At 38.8% G+C, this 16,107-nt stretch overlaps 1 protein-coding gene across 2 annotated transcripts in view; it reads left to right on the forward strand.

Annotated features, from left to right (window-relative positions):
- Positions 1-16,107, forward strand: part of SLC5A12 (solute carrier family 5 member 12) — a 41,467-nt gene that overhangs the window by 12,080 nt on the left and 13,280 nt on the right. The window contains exons 5-10 of one of the 2 annotated variants that reach the window (XM_011000198.3): positions 289-443; positions 562-702; positions 5,535-5,664; positions 6,643-6,731; positions 12,285-12,397; positions 14,710-14,777. In XM_011000198.3, the coding sequence (XP_010998500.1) occupies positions 289-443; positions 562-702; positions 5,535-5,664; positions 6,643-6,731; positions 12,285-12,397; positions 14,710-14,777 (696 nt within the window). Of the gene's footprint in view, positions 1-288; positions 444-561; positions 703-5,534; positions 5,665-6,642; positions 6,732-12,284; positions 12,402-14,709; positions 14,778-16,107 lie in introns of both variants that reach the window. The other variant, XM_064492502.1, reaches the window with a different exon arrangement.

The following is a 16,107-nucleotide window of genomic DNA, read 5'->3' on the forward strand; positions in this document are numbered from 1 at the left end:
AAGGGAGGAAGGGAGGAAGGGAGGAAGGGAGGAAGAAAGGAAGAAAGGAAAGAAAGAAAGAAAGAAAGAAAGAAAGAAAGAAAGAAAGAAAGAAAGAAAGAAAGAAAGAAAGAAAGAAAGAAAGGAAGAAAGGAAGAAAGAAAGGAAGAAAGAAAGGAAGGAGGCAGGAGGGAGGGAGACAGAGGGAAGGAGGAAAAAAGAGAGACTGCTTTGGCAGAGAGGTTGTGCAGAAATGGAAAAGTTGCAGGTTTCGTTTTTAAGAACTCACGCACATTCTCTCCATTTCAGGGAGGATTAAAAGCAGTGGTGTGGACCGATGCTTTTCAGATGGTTGTCATGGTTGTGGGCTTCTTAACAGTTCTCGTTCAAGGATCAATTCATGCTGGTGGATTACACAATGTATTAGAGCACTCTGCAAATGGATCTCGACTAAATATATTTGAGTATGTCAAGTGCTACTTTTTCATGTTTTACAAAGATTTAGCTGTATGACCTCATCACCTAAAATAATATTTGGGCATCAGAGGACCATATTTGTTCACTCACTGCTCTCTCTCATAGCTTTGACATAGATCCTCTCCGGCGGCACACTTTCTGGACCATCTCCGTGGGAGGAACTTTTACATGGCTTGGGATTTATGGAGTCAATCAGTCGACCATCCAGCGCTGCATCTCTTGCAAAACAGAAAAACATGCCAAGCTGTGAGTTGTTAATAAACATTTTAATGTTTTTCTCTGCCCTTCTTGGGGACTTATTATATGCTTCCCTTCCCAATGTTTTGGGTGTGTGTGGGTGTGGGTGTGTGTGTGTGGGTGTGTGTGTGGGTGTGTGTGTGTGTGTGTGTGTGTAAAAGAGAGAAAGAAATAAAAAAATTCATTTATAATTTCAACAACTTTTTGAGGAAGGCATTACCATTCCCTTCTCTACGAGGAGGTGGCAGCAGTGGGGTTTGAACTTAACATCGTTCTGTCTTCCTTTGCTCGCCATCATTCACTGCCTTCATTTTCTGAGAAATTCTTTGGTTAGACTAGATTCTGCGGGTGGCAATGCAGAGATAAGGAGCCCATATTTCTTACTTACAGTTTCTATGATGAGATGGTTCTTATCACTATCTTCATTCAGCATGCGGTCTTTTATTATTTTGATGGATGTATCATAAAAGTTTCCAAAGAGGAGTTAAAAGAAGAAAACCCAAGATAGTGAAGCAAGTCCTAACTGGGGTTTGGCTGCTCCAACTCTTGCCAGGGCAGCCAGTCCCCAGTCAGGCCAGACCTGCTTACCCTGAAGGACTCCACAGAGTCACAACTGGTTAAGCTTTTTTCAAACCATGGAAGTCATCCCACACTTTAGAACGGGGACCAAAGGAAGTTAAGCACCTTTTTTTTTTTGCAAAACTGGCAGAAGTAAGCTAGAATTGCATTCCAAATGGGCATTTCATCGTTCGTAGCTGCTACCCAAGTTTCCAGCCTCCAGAGATTTGTCAGAATGCCTTTAACTTTTCTTAGAGTGAGAAACAGCCACTATGAATATTTCCCCAGTGGATCTTAAAATACTTTCAATGCACAGTTTCTTATTTAAACTGAATAAAAGATAAAATTGCCTGGACATGGTTCAACATTTTGTAACAGGAATCTCAAAAGGGAATGTATTACTTACCGAGTCCACACAGAAGGAAGAAGTGAAAGCATCCTTTATTACTCTATAAATTCCCTGGTAACATATTCTTATCCTATTACAATAAGTGACAGTAACAAACTCTCTACACACACGACATCATTTTGTCACGTAGTTGAATTACTGAAAATGTGTTTAAGATCAAAAGTGATTTTGATCTTAAAATTCACTTAAAATTCTTTTAAAATTCTGCCTTAAAATAGAGTGGACTATTATCTGTCAAGGGAAGTCTTTTGGTGAAATAAATAATAATTCTCTGTTAAAACCAGGCATTTAAAAACCCGATATGCTTGTGTTATTACTTTTTTTTTCTTTTTTGAGAACTTGCCTAGTTTCTCTCTATTACCATAACAGTACTTAAAAGTTAGGAAATGTATCTTTTTATCATTTTTTTCCCACAAGGCCAGTAACAATGCTTTGTGCTTATTAAATATTGATTACTTATTAAACAAATAATGCTTCCAGAATGTCATGCTTGTGTGTGTGAATGTAGAAGCACATAAATGAACATATATATATAAAATATGTGTGTGTATGTGTGTGTGTGTAAGAGTTTATATATGTGGACTCCTACATGTGTACTTGTGTTTGTGTATGTTTAAGTCTCATTTAGTAGATTGGTTTAAATGAAATACTCATTCATAGTAGTTTCTTGGAATTGGGAATTTGCTACGTTAGTATTTGATGGGTATGAAAGCTGTCAGAGAAGGAAAGATGCTCATGAAGACAGGAATACATATATGTCATTCCCTGAGCGCTTTGGATTGCCTCAAGTGCTGGCTCTACTCATCTCCGTTCCCATGGAGGGACCAGAGCTGTGATAGGAATTTTGTTAGAATAAGGAAAGCTGAAAAAAATAACTGTCTTTAGAAAAGACTTTTCTAAATCCAAGTTGATTTAGTTGAGACAATTCAGGAGAGAGAAATCAGCCCAAATGGTCAGTGCACTTGAAGTGCACAGAGCTGGAGGGGAGACAGCTGTCATGGTATGGATATGGTGTAAGTTCCCATTTGTTGAGGGCACTACTGGGGCAGCTGGAGGACTCTCAGAGCTATCTTACCTAGACTCTGCAGAAAGTGGATTAAATGCACTACTTCTGCACAATTATCTGAGAGCCTGTTGTAGTTAAAACATTCCATCAGGGTCTAGAAAAATCTCTGCAACATAGGTAAGTACAAGTAGACCCATAAAGCTCATACGGAATGTGGCCATGGATTAAAACCAGCACACATGCATTTAATTGCATGGTCAGAATGCTGATTACTCAACAAAGACACCTTCATCTGAAGCCAGGTCTTCCTTGCACCGAGGAACAGTGTCACTTATCAGGTCCTTTGAGATGTGCTCCCTGGAAGCTGACTTGGACTCTTGTTTCTGGACGTCAGTGTATGTTTCAGGTCTGCTGATGGTGAACGGTGCTGAGGGAAGGAGTAGCTGGTGCAGGTTACCAAGTGCTTTCCCATCAGCGTTCTCATCTCCCAGCCAAGAAGAGCACGTCCACACCCAGTCACTTTTGTTCCCTTCCCATTGCCTTTGTTTATTTTCTTTATCTCTTTCATCACATCTAAAATCATCTTGTTTATTTCATTGCAGTGACCATTACCTGCCTCTAATCCCAGAACACCATCTCCATGAGGGTGGGTTCGGTGTTGCTCACTGCTCTGTCCTCAGTACCTAGAAGAGCCTGCTCTATGGTGACGCCTAAGAAATATTTTCTGAATGAATCAGCGAAGTGGCTTAAGTGGCAAATGGGAGAATTAGCCCTGGAGACAATTAAAGTCTATTTCTAGTGAAAAATAAACTCACAATGCAGGGACTTAAACATTCTAATAGACAGTTTTGCCATTGATTTCTCATTTCCCCTAGTTGACTGGTGAAATTTTAAAATTGTTCTAGATAATGTATGAAAATCCTCTATAAGGGGTGGGGAGCAGGGTATATATAGCTCAAGTGATACAGGGCGTGCTTAGCATGCATGAGGACCTGGGTTCAATCCCCAGTACCTCCTCCTCCTCCTCTGATAGATAGATAGATAGATAGATAGATAGATAGATAGATAGATAAACAAAACTAGTTGCCACCCCTCCAAATAAATAAATAAATAAATAAATAAATAAATAAATAAATAAAATTTTAAAACATAGCATCAGTTGTATTTTTTAAAAAGGAAAAAAGAATATATATATACACATAAATACATACATATGTGTATATATACATGTTTATATAAATCCTCTATATGACTGTATAACCTACATATATTTTTACAGAGAATAATTCATTCAATCCTCACATTAGTCCTGTAATAAGAAGTAAGGCAGGTGTGTTACACTCTTCTTACTGATGATGTAACTGGCTCAGAATGTTAGTGACTTATCTGAAGTCCCACGGTTGTTGAAGATATAGTCTTCTGATTCCAGATCCAATGCTCCTTTCAAAAAAGAAATGATGTAAAGACTACAAGCATACAGTAACGGATTTCTACCATTCATGTATTCATTCAGTCACTCATTACCAAAAACAGAATCATTTTATGCCTGCTATATGCCAGCACCATTGTGCGCTCTAGGGACACAGCCCTGTGTTTGAATAGAGTTTGTCTGAAAGGCAGAAGCAAGAGTACTTCTTATTCAGTTCACAGATATTGATCCCTTCCTGTATCAATTGTCCTCTCCAAAGGCTATGTCTAAATCAAATCCCTCCAAACAAAAGCAAACAAACAACTAAAACTCAAGGATAGACATGCTTGGAAGACTCCCATGGAAGGAATTCCACAGATAGAATCCTTTCTTAATGTAAGTAGCATAAAATAAAAACTTCCAAATGGGTTATTTAACATATTTGCTTCTTCAAAGAGTACTTTGATTTAAAGGTCTTCCCAAAGTCAGGTACACCCGTACAGTAGGGGTTTTAGGGGACTTTGAAATGAATACGTGTCCTTACATTGGAGTGTGGATGCATCGGAATCCCTTCAAATAATGACTGACTCCAAGGAAATGCCTCCTGTTGCTTTCCTGGCCGTTAGTACCTTGAAACTCTCTCCAGAACAAGATTGTTCTCTCAGAGAACCAATGTGAGGCCAGCCAGCTTTCAAGCCTTCCCTGAGATTTAGAAAATATGTAATATTTTAATTTTCAAAGGACAAAAATAAATACAAAATAGCCACAGGATACTATAAATGCACTCAAATCGAAATTAAATATATTTGTGTTGTAGAATCAAAAGAATTGCTCCAAAGAATATGGATAAAAATGACTTCAGGTTTTTCATACTTTCTATTGCCGTTTTGAAAACTGAACTTTAAATTTCATTCAAATTAATCTCCAAAGTGAGTATTTCCAAAATGTGTCTACTTCTACATTTATCTCATCATCCCTCTGGGGAAAAAAAAAAGATGTTAAAATGTACATTGGCTTTTTGACAGTTTCATGAATTGATTGGGGGGAAATTACTCGAAGTTATGTAATAGGAGTGACTGATAACGTGAAATTTCATCTAAGGAACTAGACCTACGCCACACGTTGAGGCTTTACAGAAAAACTCCCGATTTCAAAAGAAAACCTATCAAAACTCTACCTCATTCAAATTTCATTCTCACTGTAAAAACATAGTGTTCCCAAACAAAAAAAATATGCAAAAGGATAAAATGCAGTGATTTTTTTATTGGAGTATAACTGACTTACAATATTAAGTTAGTTTCAGGTGTACAGCATAGTGATTTGATATCAAAATGGAATGATTCTTGAAGGTGGAAGTATTTTATAGCCAAAAGGCGCCCCAGATTTTACCTTGAGTCTTGATCTCACCAGACTGCAATACGCCACAGGGGCTACCCATAGGTCCCTGTGTTCTCTTTTAGAGCCTTGTACTTCAACTTGCTGGGTCTTTGGATCATTTTGGTCTGTGCTGTCTTGTCTGGCTTAATCATGTACTCCCACTTCAGAGACTGTGACCCTTGGACTTCCGGTATCATCTCAGCACCAGACCAGGTACGCGCTCCCTCGGGGCCCGAGGGGACTGGCGGAGATGCGCGTGCTTCCCGAGTCGTGTTAGGCCTTTCTGTTTTTCCCGCACGGGCCTCTAGCTATTTCCCAAGCCCCAAACACTTGCTTTCTTTCCTCTCTTCCTGGGTGATATTTTCACATGTCAGTTTCCTATACTGGAGAGTGAACGTGTAAAAGGAAGGTACCTTACCTTGTCCTTGAAGGCCAGGCCTGGAGCCAGGGCGGGGCTGGGGAGAGTGGAAGGTGGGCTTGAAGCCATAGCTTTGGTTGTCAGTGCCACCTTTCTACTCTTTTTTTCATATCCATCTCAAGGTTTGCTAATTATGCTTTCATCTCCAATTGAACAAAATGACCCTTATATCTGTAATGCGTCCGTTCGTGTCTTCCCATTATAGCTTAAACGGTGTCAGCTCAATAGACTACATTCAACATGATTTTAAAACTCCACTTATGGAGAACGTGCTGAGGAGGAGCAGTCATCCCCCCCTCTGCCTCCACATAGTCGTGTGTCCCACTGTGTCCTATGGGGGCTCCTGTCCCACAAATGTGGCCACAGAGTGGAACCATAATACCTACATTCCCTGAAGACCTGTTCTAAGTGTTTGCTTTTGGGGTTGAATTGCTAATATTAATGGTAAACCAGCATGAAAATAGCCTACATTGCAAACATAAGAAAAAGTTTAAAGTTCTTGAACGTTCTAAAGTTCCTCCAATCCTTTTTCCTAGTATGGCTGCTCCCTTCCTACCCCTCCCTCCCCTACACCCGGACCTCAGGGCCATGGAGTTGGACTGATCATCACCTCATCTGCTAGCCTGTAACCACTGTAGTCCATGCAAACTCCTCTATTATTATTTTATTTTGTTTTTCTTTTTTCCCACCTCTTCTTGCTAAAAGTTACCTTCGTGCATTTCAGACGCTGCTGATGGGACCACTAATCCTACTTTGTTTTGCCTCCCCTTCAGCTGATGCCATATTTCGTCATGGAGATATTTGCCACCATGCCAGGACTCCCAGGACTTTTTGTGGCTTGTGCCTTCAGTGGAACTCTGAGGTTAGTGGACTGACAACACTCTGCCCTGATAATGATGATGGTGACAATGGTGATGGCAAAGCAACCAAGATGACAAGGGTAACAGTGATAGTCGCCACCAGTATGATTGAGTACCTACTGTGTCAGCTGCCCTGCTGAATGTGTTGTGTGTATTTGCTCATGAGTTGTCACACAATATGTGAGACTGAAACTACTCAAATTACCATCAGTTTATAGAAAAGGAAACTGAGATTTAGCCAGGTAGATAACTTACCTGTTGAGAGGCAGTAAACCTCAGAGGCACCAGACCTCTCTTCGTTTTCTCGACCTTGCCTGCTGCCAGCCGTTCCCGCGATTTTGCATCACCTTTACACGTGGCAGCTCACTCTGCTGGCTTTCTCACTCAGCTGCAGTATATTCTTGCAGATCTATCCTTTGCAATCCACTCTCTCCAGCTTTAATAACACACTCAAGCAGCTAACAGTATCCATCTTTGAAATGTACACATTATTCTACATACAAAATTACTCACACTTTTATTCTGACAAATACCTTAGAAGGTTTACATTACACCAGGCACAGTTGGTGACAGCGGGGCTACTGCAGAGAGCAAAACTGACATATTCATTGAACTTACACAGAGTCTGCATTCTGGTAGACATGGAAGATGGACAGTATATAACTAAACAAACAAAAAACCAAGGTTTTGTTTGATAATAGCAAATAGTATAATGGAAATGACAGAGTGATATCCTAGAGACAGGGAAGGCTTGGAAGTCCTGTCTTTAATGGGGTTTTAGGGAACTCCTCTTTGAATACATGACATCTGTGTTGAGAGCTAAAGGATGAGCAGACGCCTGCTCTGTGGGGAGCACAGGCAGAAGCTTTTACAGGCCGAGCAGAGAGCAAATACCAAAGCCTGGAGGAGATCACCCGTGTGGAATAATTCAGGATCAGGGAGGAGCTGGAGGATAAGGAACCAGGAGGAGAGCAGACAGGGAGGAGCTTGGAGAGGGGAGCAGGCATTGGATCATGAAGAGACTTCACGAAATGGTAAAGAGTTTGCGTTTCATCTTAGGTAAGAAGGCATTAGAAGGTTTGCAGTGAGTGATGTGATACAGTTGGAGACTCAGTCTTCCATGTGGAGGGAAGGGACTCTGACAAAAGCCAGCGTGGTGAAAGTAGGTGACTTTTTAGGAGGCTTTTACCTTAACCCAGGTGAGACAGGATAGTGACTTGGAGAATGGTGAGGGCAACAGTGTTGAGAGCAAGGGACTGAAACATTAAAATGTATCATTACTTTCTTTTAAGGCAGACCCTCTGCCTTTATGAATCAAAGGTTCATCTGATGGGAAAAGCTTTATTTTCCCTTCCTGGAGCTCAATTGCAAAGTATCAATTATAGGATTTCTCAAGGGCTAATGTTAAGATAGTAAAATGATTAGGGTCAAAATTTAAACGATTCCCCAGGATAAAAGTAGGAACTTTATATCTGATTTCTCAGATTCCTGGTCTCACTGCACAGTGTTAACCACTGTTAATAATTTCTTGTCAATAAACCCGAACGTTTCTTTGCCTAGGTGAACATATAAACCTTTTAGTGTGCAAAACAGAGATCAGTTGCATATATACTGTTATTTCTTTAAGTTAATATAATTTAGAAATCTTTCAGTATCAGTAGATTCACCCTATTCTTTTTTGATCTACTGTGATACTATAGGACATGCTTCCTGGTTCATACATGGCCATCTTCACGTTGCGTCCTCCATGGTGGAAGGGCTGAGGGAGTGTTCTGGGGTCTCTCTTATAAAGTCACTAATTCCATTTGTGGAGCCTCTACCATTGGGACCTGATCAGGTCCTCAAAGCCCCTCCTCCAAATACCATCACATTGAGGATTGGGCTTCAAGATATGAGTTTGCGGGGGATATAAACATTCAGTTCATAGCATATTACAATGTATATGTTTGTAAAATTGTGCAAAGATGGATGTAGGCTACATTCCAAGGAGTGGAATTACTGTGTCAAAATATTTATTTATTTAAAGTTTTCATGGACACTGCTAAGTTGACCTCCAAAAATTTGCACCAGTTTGTACACCAAATAGAAAATATTAAAGTGTCTTTTTCCCCATATTGCCATTAATATCAGGTACTCTGAAACTTTTACACTTGAGTATTTGATAGGTGAAAAATGGTAACTAAATTTAATATGAATTCCCTTGATCAGAAGTGGGATTGGCTACCTTTCCCTGTTTCATTAGTCATTTGAATTTCTTTTTCTATAAAATGAAAATTTATTTTCCCTGGTTTTTTTTTTTAAGTTTTCTTCTTTACATATATAGGAAAAATAGTTTATTGACGTGTCTCATTTGCATTTTGTGTATTTGCTAAAGATAGTTTTGAGTATATGGACATTCTGTTTCATATTAATCAATTTTTAAAAAAATTATGGTTTCTGAGTTAACATTCTTGTGAAGACTTCTCCATTCCATGTATATAATCAGCCAGACATCATTCTAATATACTTATGGTCTTATTGAGTGTTAAAATTATTAAATCATCTAGACTATATATGTGGTATAAGAAATAAAGTAGAATTCCTGACTTATTTTCCTTCTAAGTTAGTAGCCAGTTGTCCCATTATTTTTTAGTAAAAAGCCATGTTTTTCACCACTGACTTAAAATGCTACTTTTATTACATCTTACATTCTTTTATGTATTTGGAACTTTTTCTAGATTCTCTTTTATAGTCCTTTGATCCATTTGTGTACAGCTATGCCAGTATTAATAATTCTAATGACTAAGCTTTAATGTATGATTTTAAATGTGTTAGGTTAGTACATATTTCTTCTTTTTCTTTTACAGAATTTCCCTTGATATCATCTTTTCTCAGATTATTTTTAGTTACTTCTATGAGACTTGATTGTACTCAAATCATAATATCTACAAATATTTTGGGGTTTTCTCTTCTTTTCTAATAGTTAAACTTCTGTGTTCACTTTCTTATTTAACTGTGCTTTGAGAACAAAGATTAAAAAAAATGAAGGATGACAGAAATCCTTGTTTTGTTATGCACTTTAAAGGAAGTAGTTCTTGGATTTTACCATTAAATATGATACCAGGTTTTGACTTAAATGATATTATTTACATTTAAAATATTTATATAAAATTAATCAAATTATAAAAACAAAAATACATATACTTATTAAAATTTTAGGAAATGTTTTTATCAGGAGAGATTTTTGAATTTTGGTAAAATGTTGGCATTTTTGAAATGAGTATTTTTTCTTTTTTTGCTTTTGGCATATTACTATTAATATGTTGACAGATTTCCAAAATAGCAACATCTCTTAATTCTCACAATGACCTTAACTTGCTTATAGTGTAATTTTTTGTTCTGCTAAATTACTTTTAGTAATAGTCTTTTTAGGATTTTGCATCTATGACACAAAGTGATATTGTTCTGTGGTGTTGGTATTAGTATTTCAAGGAAACCAAGGTAGAAGCAATGAACACCAGATGATCAAACATAAGTAGGGAAGATGCTGTAGCTTTCACTTTATCCCTCTCTATAGAACTTGATTGGTTTATTTATTTTTCCTAAAGCTGAATCTATCCAGTCTGAACAGAGTCAACAGATTAGTTCCCCTATAAAAGAACAGTTGACTCTTTTGATCTCAATTCCAAATATTCCAAGAAAGACACACTGGGCAACACATATTATAGAAAGATTACTTTCGCTATAATGTTAAGGGGGGCATTGGGTTAGGGAAAGGGAAAGACAAGAATTGAGGAAGAATAAAGGGATGGTGGTTGAGTGATAGGGAACAAAAGATTTGCACCATCTTATAGCAGTTTTAGAATCTGAGAAATCGACATATGGATAATACATCTGACTGCAAAAGCAACCCAACAGAGCTTCTACAAATCTGATCTTTCTGCACCAAAATCGGTTTTTTGCTGCTTCCCTCCCAATGGATTCAAGGGTCAGCCCTAATGCTTGAAACTTTCAGATGATAAATTTGAGACTTATATGTTGGGAGCATGGAAGCTTATTTTATTTGATCATTTCCTTTCCTTATTTGACTTTCACGGAGCTGCAGATGGAAGCAGAGTCTTATAGGAAACAAATACTACGCCTTGATTCCTAGGAAAATGAGAATGGTACTTGGAAGTATTTGAAATTTCAATTCCCAGAAATGGGTCTCGGGAAGTTTCCACTTGCTGTGTCTGTCATTTAGGGAAGGAACTTTAAAATTTTCCACAAGATTCGCCTGGAACTATTCTAGCTAAAGTAAGCTACAAGGTAAAATTGATGACAATAGTATTGTCTTGCATTAGAGAAAGAAGACAAAGTTTGAATTTTCTTCCACACTGTTGGCACAGCTATAGCTTGTTATCATGTGAGAGCATTGGAAGATAACAAAAAAATTAGCTAATGTGCATCAATGGAAAACTTAACAAACAGCTGGCCAGGCTTTGTTCATTAGCTTGTTTCTTTTCCAGAACTTCTGTTTGTGATTGTGACTTTGCATCATATGTATTTAATACATACATCTTTTCTACAAGCTAAAATATTTCTGGTCAAGATGAGGAATTTAATAAGCTTTCATGCTGTTCAGCAAAGAAACCCCCAACTTCCAGGCTCTGTGTCACCTAAGCGAGTTTTAGGGCTATGAGACTGAACTCTGAGTGGCAAATTAAAGAAAGAATATCGGAGCTTTTATGTGCTTTTGGTCTTTGCCTACTTTCCAGTCTTATTTTTGCCCTTTTTCTCCCTTGCTTATTGTATGCTAACCACTCTGGTGCTTCTAGTTATTGAATGAAACAAGCTTTCCATCTTGAAGCATTTAATCGTAATTTTCCCTTTTTTTCTAAAACATCTTTTTTTCCCCAGTCTGCATGGGTCCTTTCAGTGCCTATCTTAACCATCACTTCCTTAGGGAAGCGTCCTCTAACTCCGTATCAGTTTAGATCTCGGCAAGACATGCTTCCACAGCACCTGTTATGTTCCTTCATAATAACAATTGTACACAATTGTATAATTGGTCGTTAAATATTGATGTCACTAAGTAAAGTCTCCGTCTTTCTGGTTCACCATTGTATGCCTAGTACCTAGAATGAACGGATGCATAAATGATATGAATGAATGAATGAATGAATGGCAAATTATACTGAGTCCTGGATTAAGATAGTCACTGCTTCCTGCCCCAAATCCAGCCTACACACACACACACACACACACACATAGACAAAATCTCTCTGGTACTGCATGCTGACTCATTTAGCGTCTTGTTAAGGAGAACTAGTAAGAGTTAGAACACAAAAGCCTAGCTTCTTCATTGGAGTTAGAGGACAATTTCTTTCTCAAAGAGCATTAAGCACAGAAGCCCCTTTGAAGCGTGAGTAGACAGGCCATGTAGTTTTCCTGAAGTCCCAGATTAAGGACACATCTATATCTGTTGTCTTTTTTTTTTTCCCTAGAGCCCTGCCTTTTCTATTTGCTCTGGACACCAGGGCAGTCTGGTCAGCCTTGTTTAGCTTGGACTATGTCTTGCTTTTCTCTCCCTGTAGCACCGTGGCTGCCAGCATCAATGCCTTAGCAACTGTGACGTTTGAGGATTTTGTCAAGTGCTGGTTTCCCCATCTCTCCGACAAGCTGAGCACCTGGATCAGTAAAGGCTTATGTAGGTACAGCTGGTGGATCTTCTATTCCATATAGTGAAATGCACGTGTGGTTATTCAGGGCACGCTGACAGGCACAAGTGCACGTGGAGATACAAGAGGAATTTCACATATAAATTCTTACACTTCCAAAGATACCAGGAAAGAATGAGCAACTAGCTTACCTTTCGCAACCTCACGTTCAACATTCTTCTGTGCCCATCCTACACCTTACATTCATAACATCAGCCTCTCTAGAGTACGCATGTTAGTCCCTCTAGAGAGGGACTGTGTTGATCCTCTTAGTCCCTCTACGAAGGAAGGTGTTCTGCTCACTATGGCTGGTCAATTTGTCTAATAGAGCCAGTTTTTTCCCTAAAGAATCCTTCACTATCAAACTCCCAGTAACTTCACCTCAGAGAATAACTGCTCCTTGCTCAATCACACTATTATATATCATGTTTATAATCACTGCAGCACCTACCATATATCCCCTCCCTCCACGTTTGCTGCTTTGTCTGGGGACCCACACACTCCAGGTCTCAATGGGATCCCCATCAGTTTCCCCTAAACTTCCTGCCTTGTAGGTTGCTGTTGTTTGTATTCTAGTGGAAGGACTAGGCGGGCGGACTGAATCAATTCTCACAAAAAATTGTAGAACCCCTGGATTGAGGGGTAGTTGCCTTGAATCCCATTTGAAACACATAACTGTTGGCCCAGCAAGATTGTAATTAGTAGTAAAAATGGCTTCTATTATTTTCTTCCTTATGCACGAAGCAATACACAATCAGGGCAAACACTATCTTCTGAAGTCTAATCTATCATCTTTAAAGATAGTGGGAATAGTTTTAGAATTCTGAAATGTGTTTGTTGATCAAACTTGGTATTCAGTATTGTTGCATGAATTTCCTTATTTTTCTGTGTTTCATTGAGAAGTTGGAAAATATAGTATCAAAAGTTGCTAGCGTGATTTCATCCTAAAAGTGAGTTCTTGATAATAAGTACCATGAATATCATGTACCAAATCTGAAATAATAATAATAATAATAATAATAATAGTAAACATATAGTTCTTGCTACGTAACAGGCACTGTTGGATAAATTAGTTTATTTATGTGCAGTCCCTTCCTAGAATGTGAGAGCTTTGAGGCAGTGGCTTTTATAGCACTGGCATTTAGTAAAGTGCCTAACATATGATCAGTATACAATAAAACTGAATTAGTGGTCACACTGGGAACTGAGCCAAATATTTAGCTGGGAGAGAATTTCAAACAAAATGAGAAAAATCATTTTTTCTGCTCCTGTCACTGTGTTTCTGTCTTTATCTGTCTCCAACTCCTTGTCTCTCTCCCTCTCTTATTTAGTTTATGGCTTATCATGGGAATTGAGTGACTTTTAAGATAGTTTTTAAACAAGGATATATTAAAAAATTATTTTTAAAAAGTGGCTTAAAAGAAGACAGCTTTAAATGACTGTGAAGACGTACTTGCTGATTCATTCGGCAAGATCCTACGATGTGAGAGGGATGCTGTGCATGGTGCCTCAGGGCCTGTGCTCTCGTGGCCCTCGGGGTCCCAGCACAGCCAGGTGAAAAAGGCATTGTTATGAAATATACCAGGATCCATTAGGAGGGTATGAATAAAGCATGAAGAGAGCAGAAAAACTCTCCCGATTTGCAAAAACCTGTGAGGTAAAATGTGTAGAGAGTTAGCCATTTTAAAGATGAACAACTATCTGTGTCCCAGGGAGGCCAGTCACTTCTCCAGCTGGTTGCTGGTGAGGGACCAAACTGGGTTCCGCTAACTCAGGCTCTCTTAGCCTAGACCTGTGCCCTTTCCACATTTTCATGTTGCTTCCACATGACAGCTTTCTTCTTCCTTTTTTAAATTAAAGTATAGTCGATTTACAACGTTGTGTTAGTTTCAGGTATACAGAAAAGTGATTCAGTTTCATATATATCTATATCTATATATCTATATCTATATATATTCTTTTTCAGACTCTTTTCTATTCTAGGTTATTACAAGACATTGAATATAATTTCCTGTGCTGTACAGTAGGCCCTTGTTGTTTATCTATTTTATATTTAGCAGTGTGACAGCTTTCTTCTTGAATCCTGGAGAGAAGGCTCCTTGAGACTGGATTCTAGCTCTTTCCACCTGGCCTAGGAAAGCAGGTCTTTAGGAGAAAAGTCTCTCCTGATGGCTAGGTGGGGAGGACAGACCTTCCTGAGACCGCATTTCAGTGGAGCTTGCGTGAGAGGCAGCCCTGGGCAGAAGCTCAGGGAGTCTCTCAAAGCCAGCTTGATGATCGGCATGAGTTTCCTTTCTTCCAGGTCTCTTGTTCGGCATGATTTGTACCTCCATGGCTGTGGCTGCGTCCCTCTTGGGGGGCGTCATCCAGGTAATGAAAGAGACAAAAGGCATATATATATTTGATTTCATAGCAACTTTTTATCCACTTTCTTTTCAAATACTTTGCTTTGTCCTCCAATCCCCAAATGCTGACACTCTCTGATACCAGGTCCAAATTACACATACATGTAAAATTTCAACCAAAATTACTTTCAAGAGGGGAAACTTTTCAAAACTAGTCATGAGACTCAGCGACAAGGTACACTGTAATGAAAGTAGAAACCCTTTTAAAGTCCAGATCTGAGAATGTATGATCCTGAAATAAAAATGGAACTATCATCATGATGGTAAGAACGATAATTACAATGAACATTTATGGAATGCGTATGATATTCTAGGAATAGTCCCAAATGTATTACTTCATTTAACCCTCATCACTACTGTAAGAGGTAGTATGATTAATGTACTAATTTTACAGATGAAGAATCTAAGAAGTAGAGAGGTGATAAATTGTCCCAAATTCACATGATTAAAGAGTGGTGGAGCTGGGGTATGAGCCCTCCTCACCTTATTATCCAGGCCAAACTGCCTCCCAGATGCCCAAGTCCCAGTTCCATAAAAGGTCAGCACCATAAGAAGTGTCAAGAATAATCTGTTCCAACATCCAGTTTGTAGATGTTTACATAAAAGAGTAAAATATCTTGCTCAAGTTTGTGGCTAAACCAGGTTTATTAACCAAGTCCCCTGAGCCATCCCTCCTTCCTCCCAAATTGCTCAACTTTCAAAGCACCATCAGATAAGCACATCTTCAGACTCTACTTAACCCTCTCAGTCCCACTGTATCTTTGTATAATATGAGCATCCTGTATATTTTCTTGGCCAGGCTTAGTTTTTTCAATAAATGCTGCTTAAATGAAAGAAAAAAAATGAAAAAGAGTGGGTGAATAGTAATCACTGACTTTTATAAAATGTAGTTTTAGTTCACAGAACAGTGAATCTTGCTTGATCCTTCTAGTGGCTGCTCACATACGTTCTGTTACTTTTCTGAAGGTTCAGGGAACTACGTCTGGGAGAACTGAGTGACATGATAATTCACTTGCCTATATAAGAGACACTGTGGTTCTGGAAACTCGGTGCCCTCTCTGCTAAGTAGGAACCTCCCCCCCGCCTCCAAATGGCTGATGCTTGCTGATCTCTTTACAACTTTTGAAGCACTTTGATATACACAGCATACTGGCAGGTTGGTGAGGTTTGTCTTTAGTGACCTCAGGAATTTTTTTTTAGATTCATTTTTCCCCATTTCCAAGTTGCCTCTGATGCTTTGTGCCCTTTTGTTTTTTCCCCTTTATCCAATCACTATTTACTTCATGGAAGTATTA

This window comes from Camelus dromedarius, chromosome 12 (genome assembly GCF_036321535.1).
Source record: "Camelus dromedarius isolate mCamDro1 chromosome 12, mCamDro1.pat, whole genome shotgun sequence".
Taxonomy (NCBI): Eukaryota; Metazoa; Chordata; class Mammalia; order Artiodactyla; family Camelidae; genus Camelus; species Camelus dromedarius.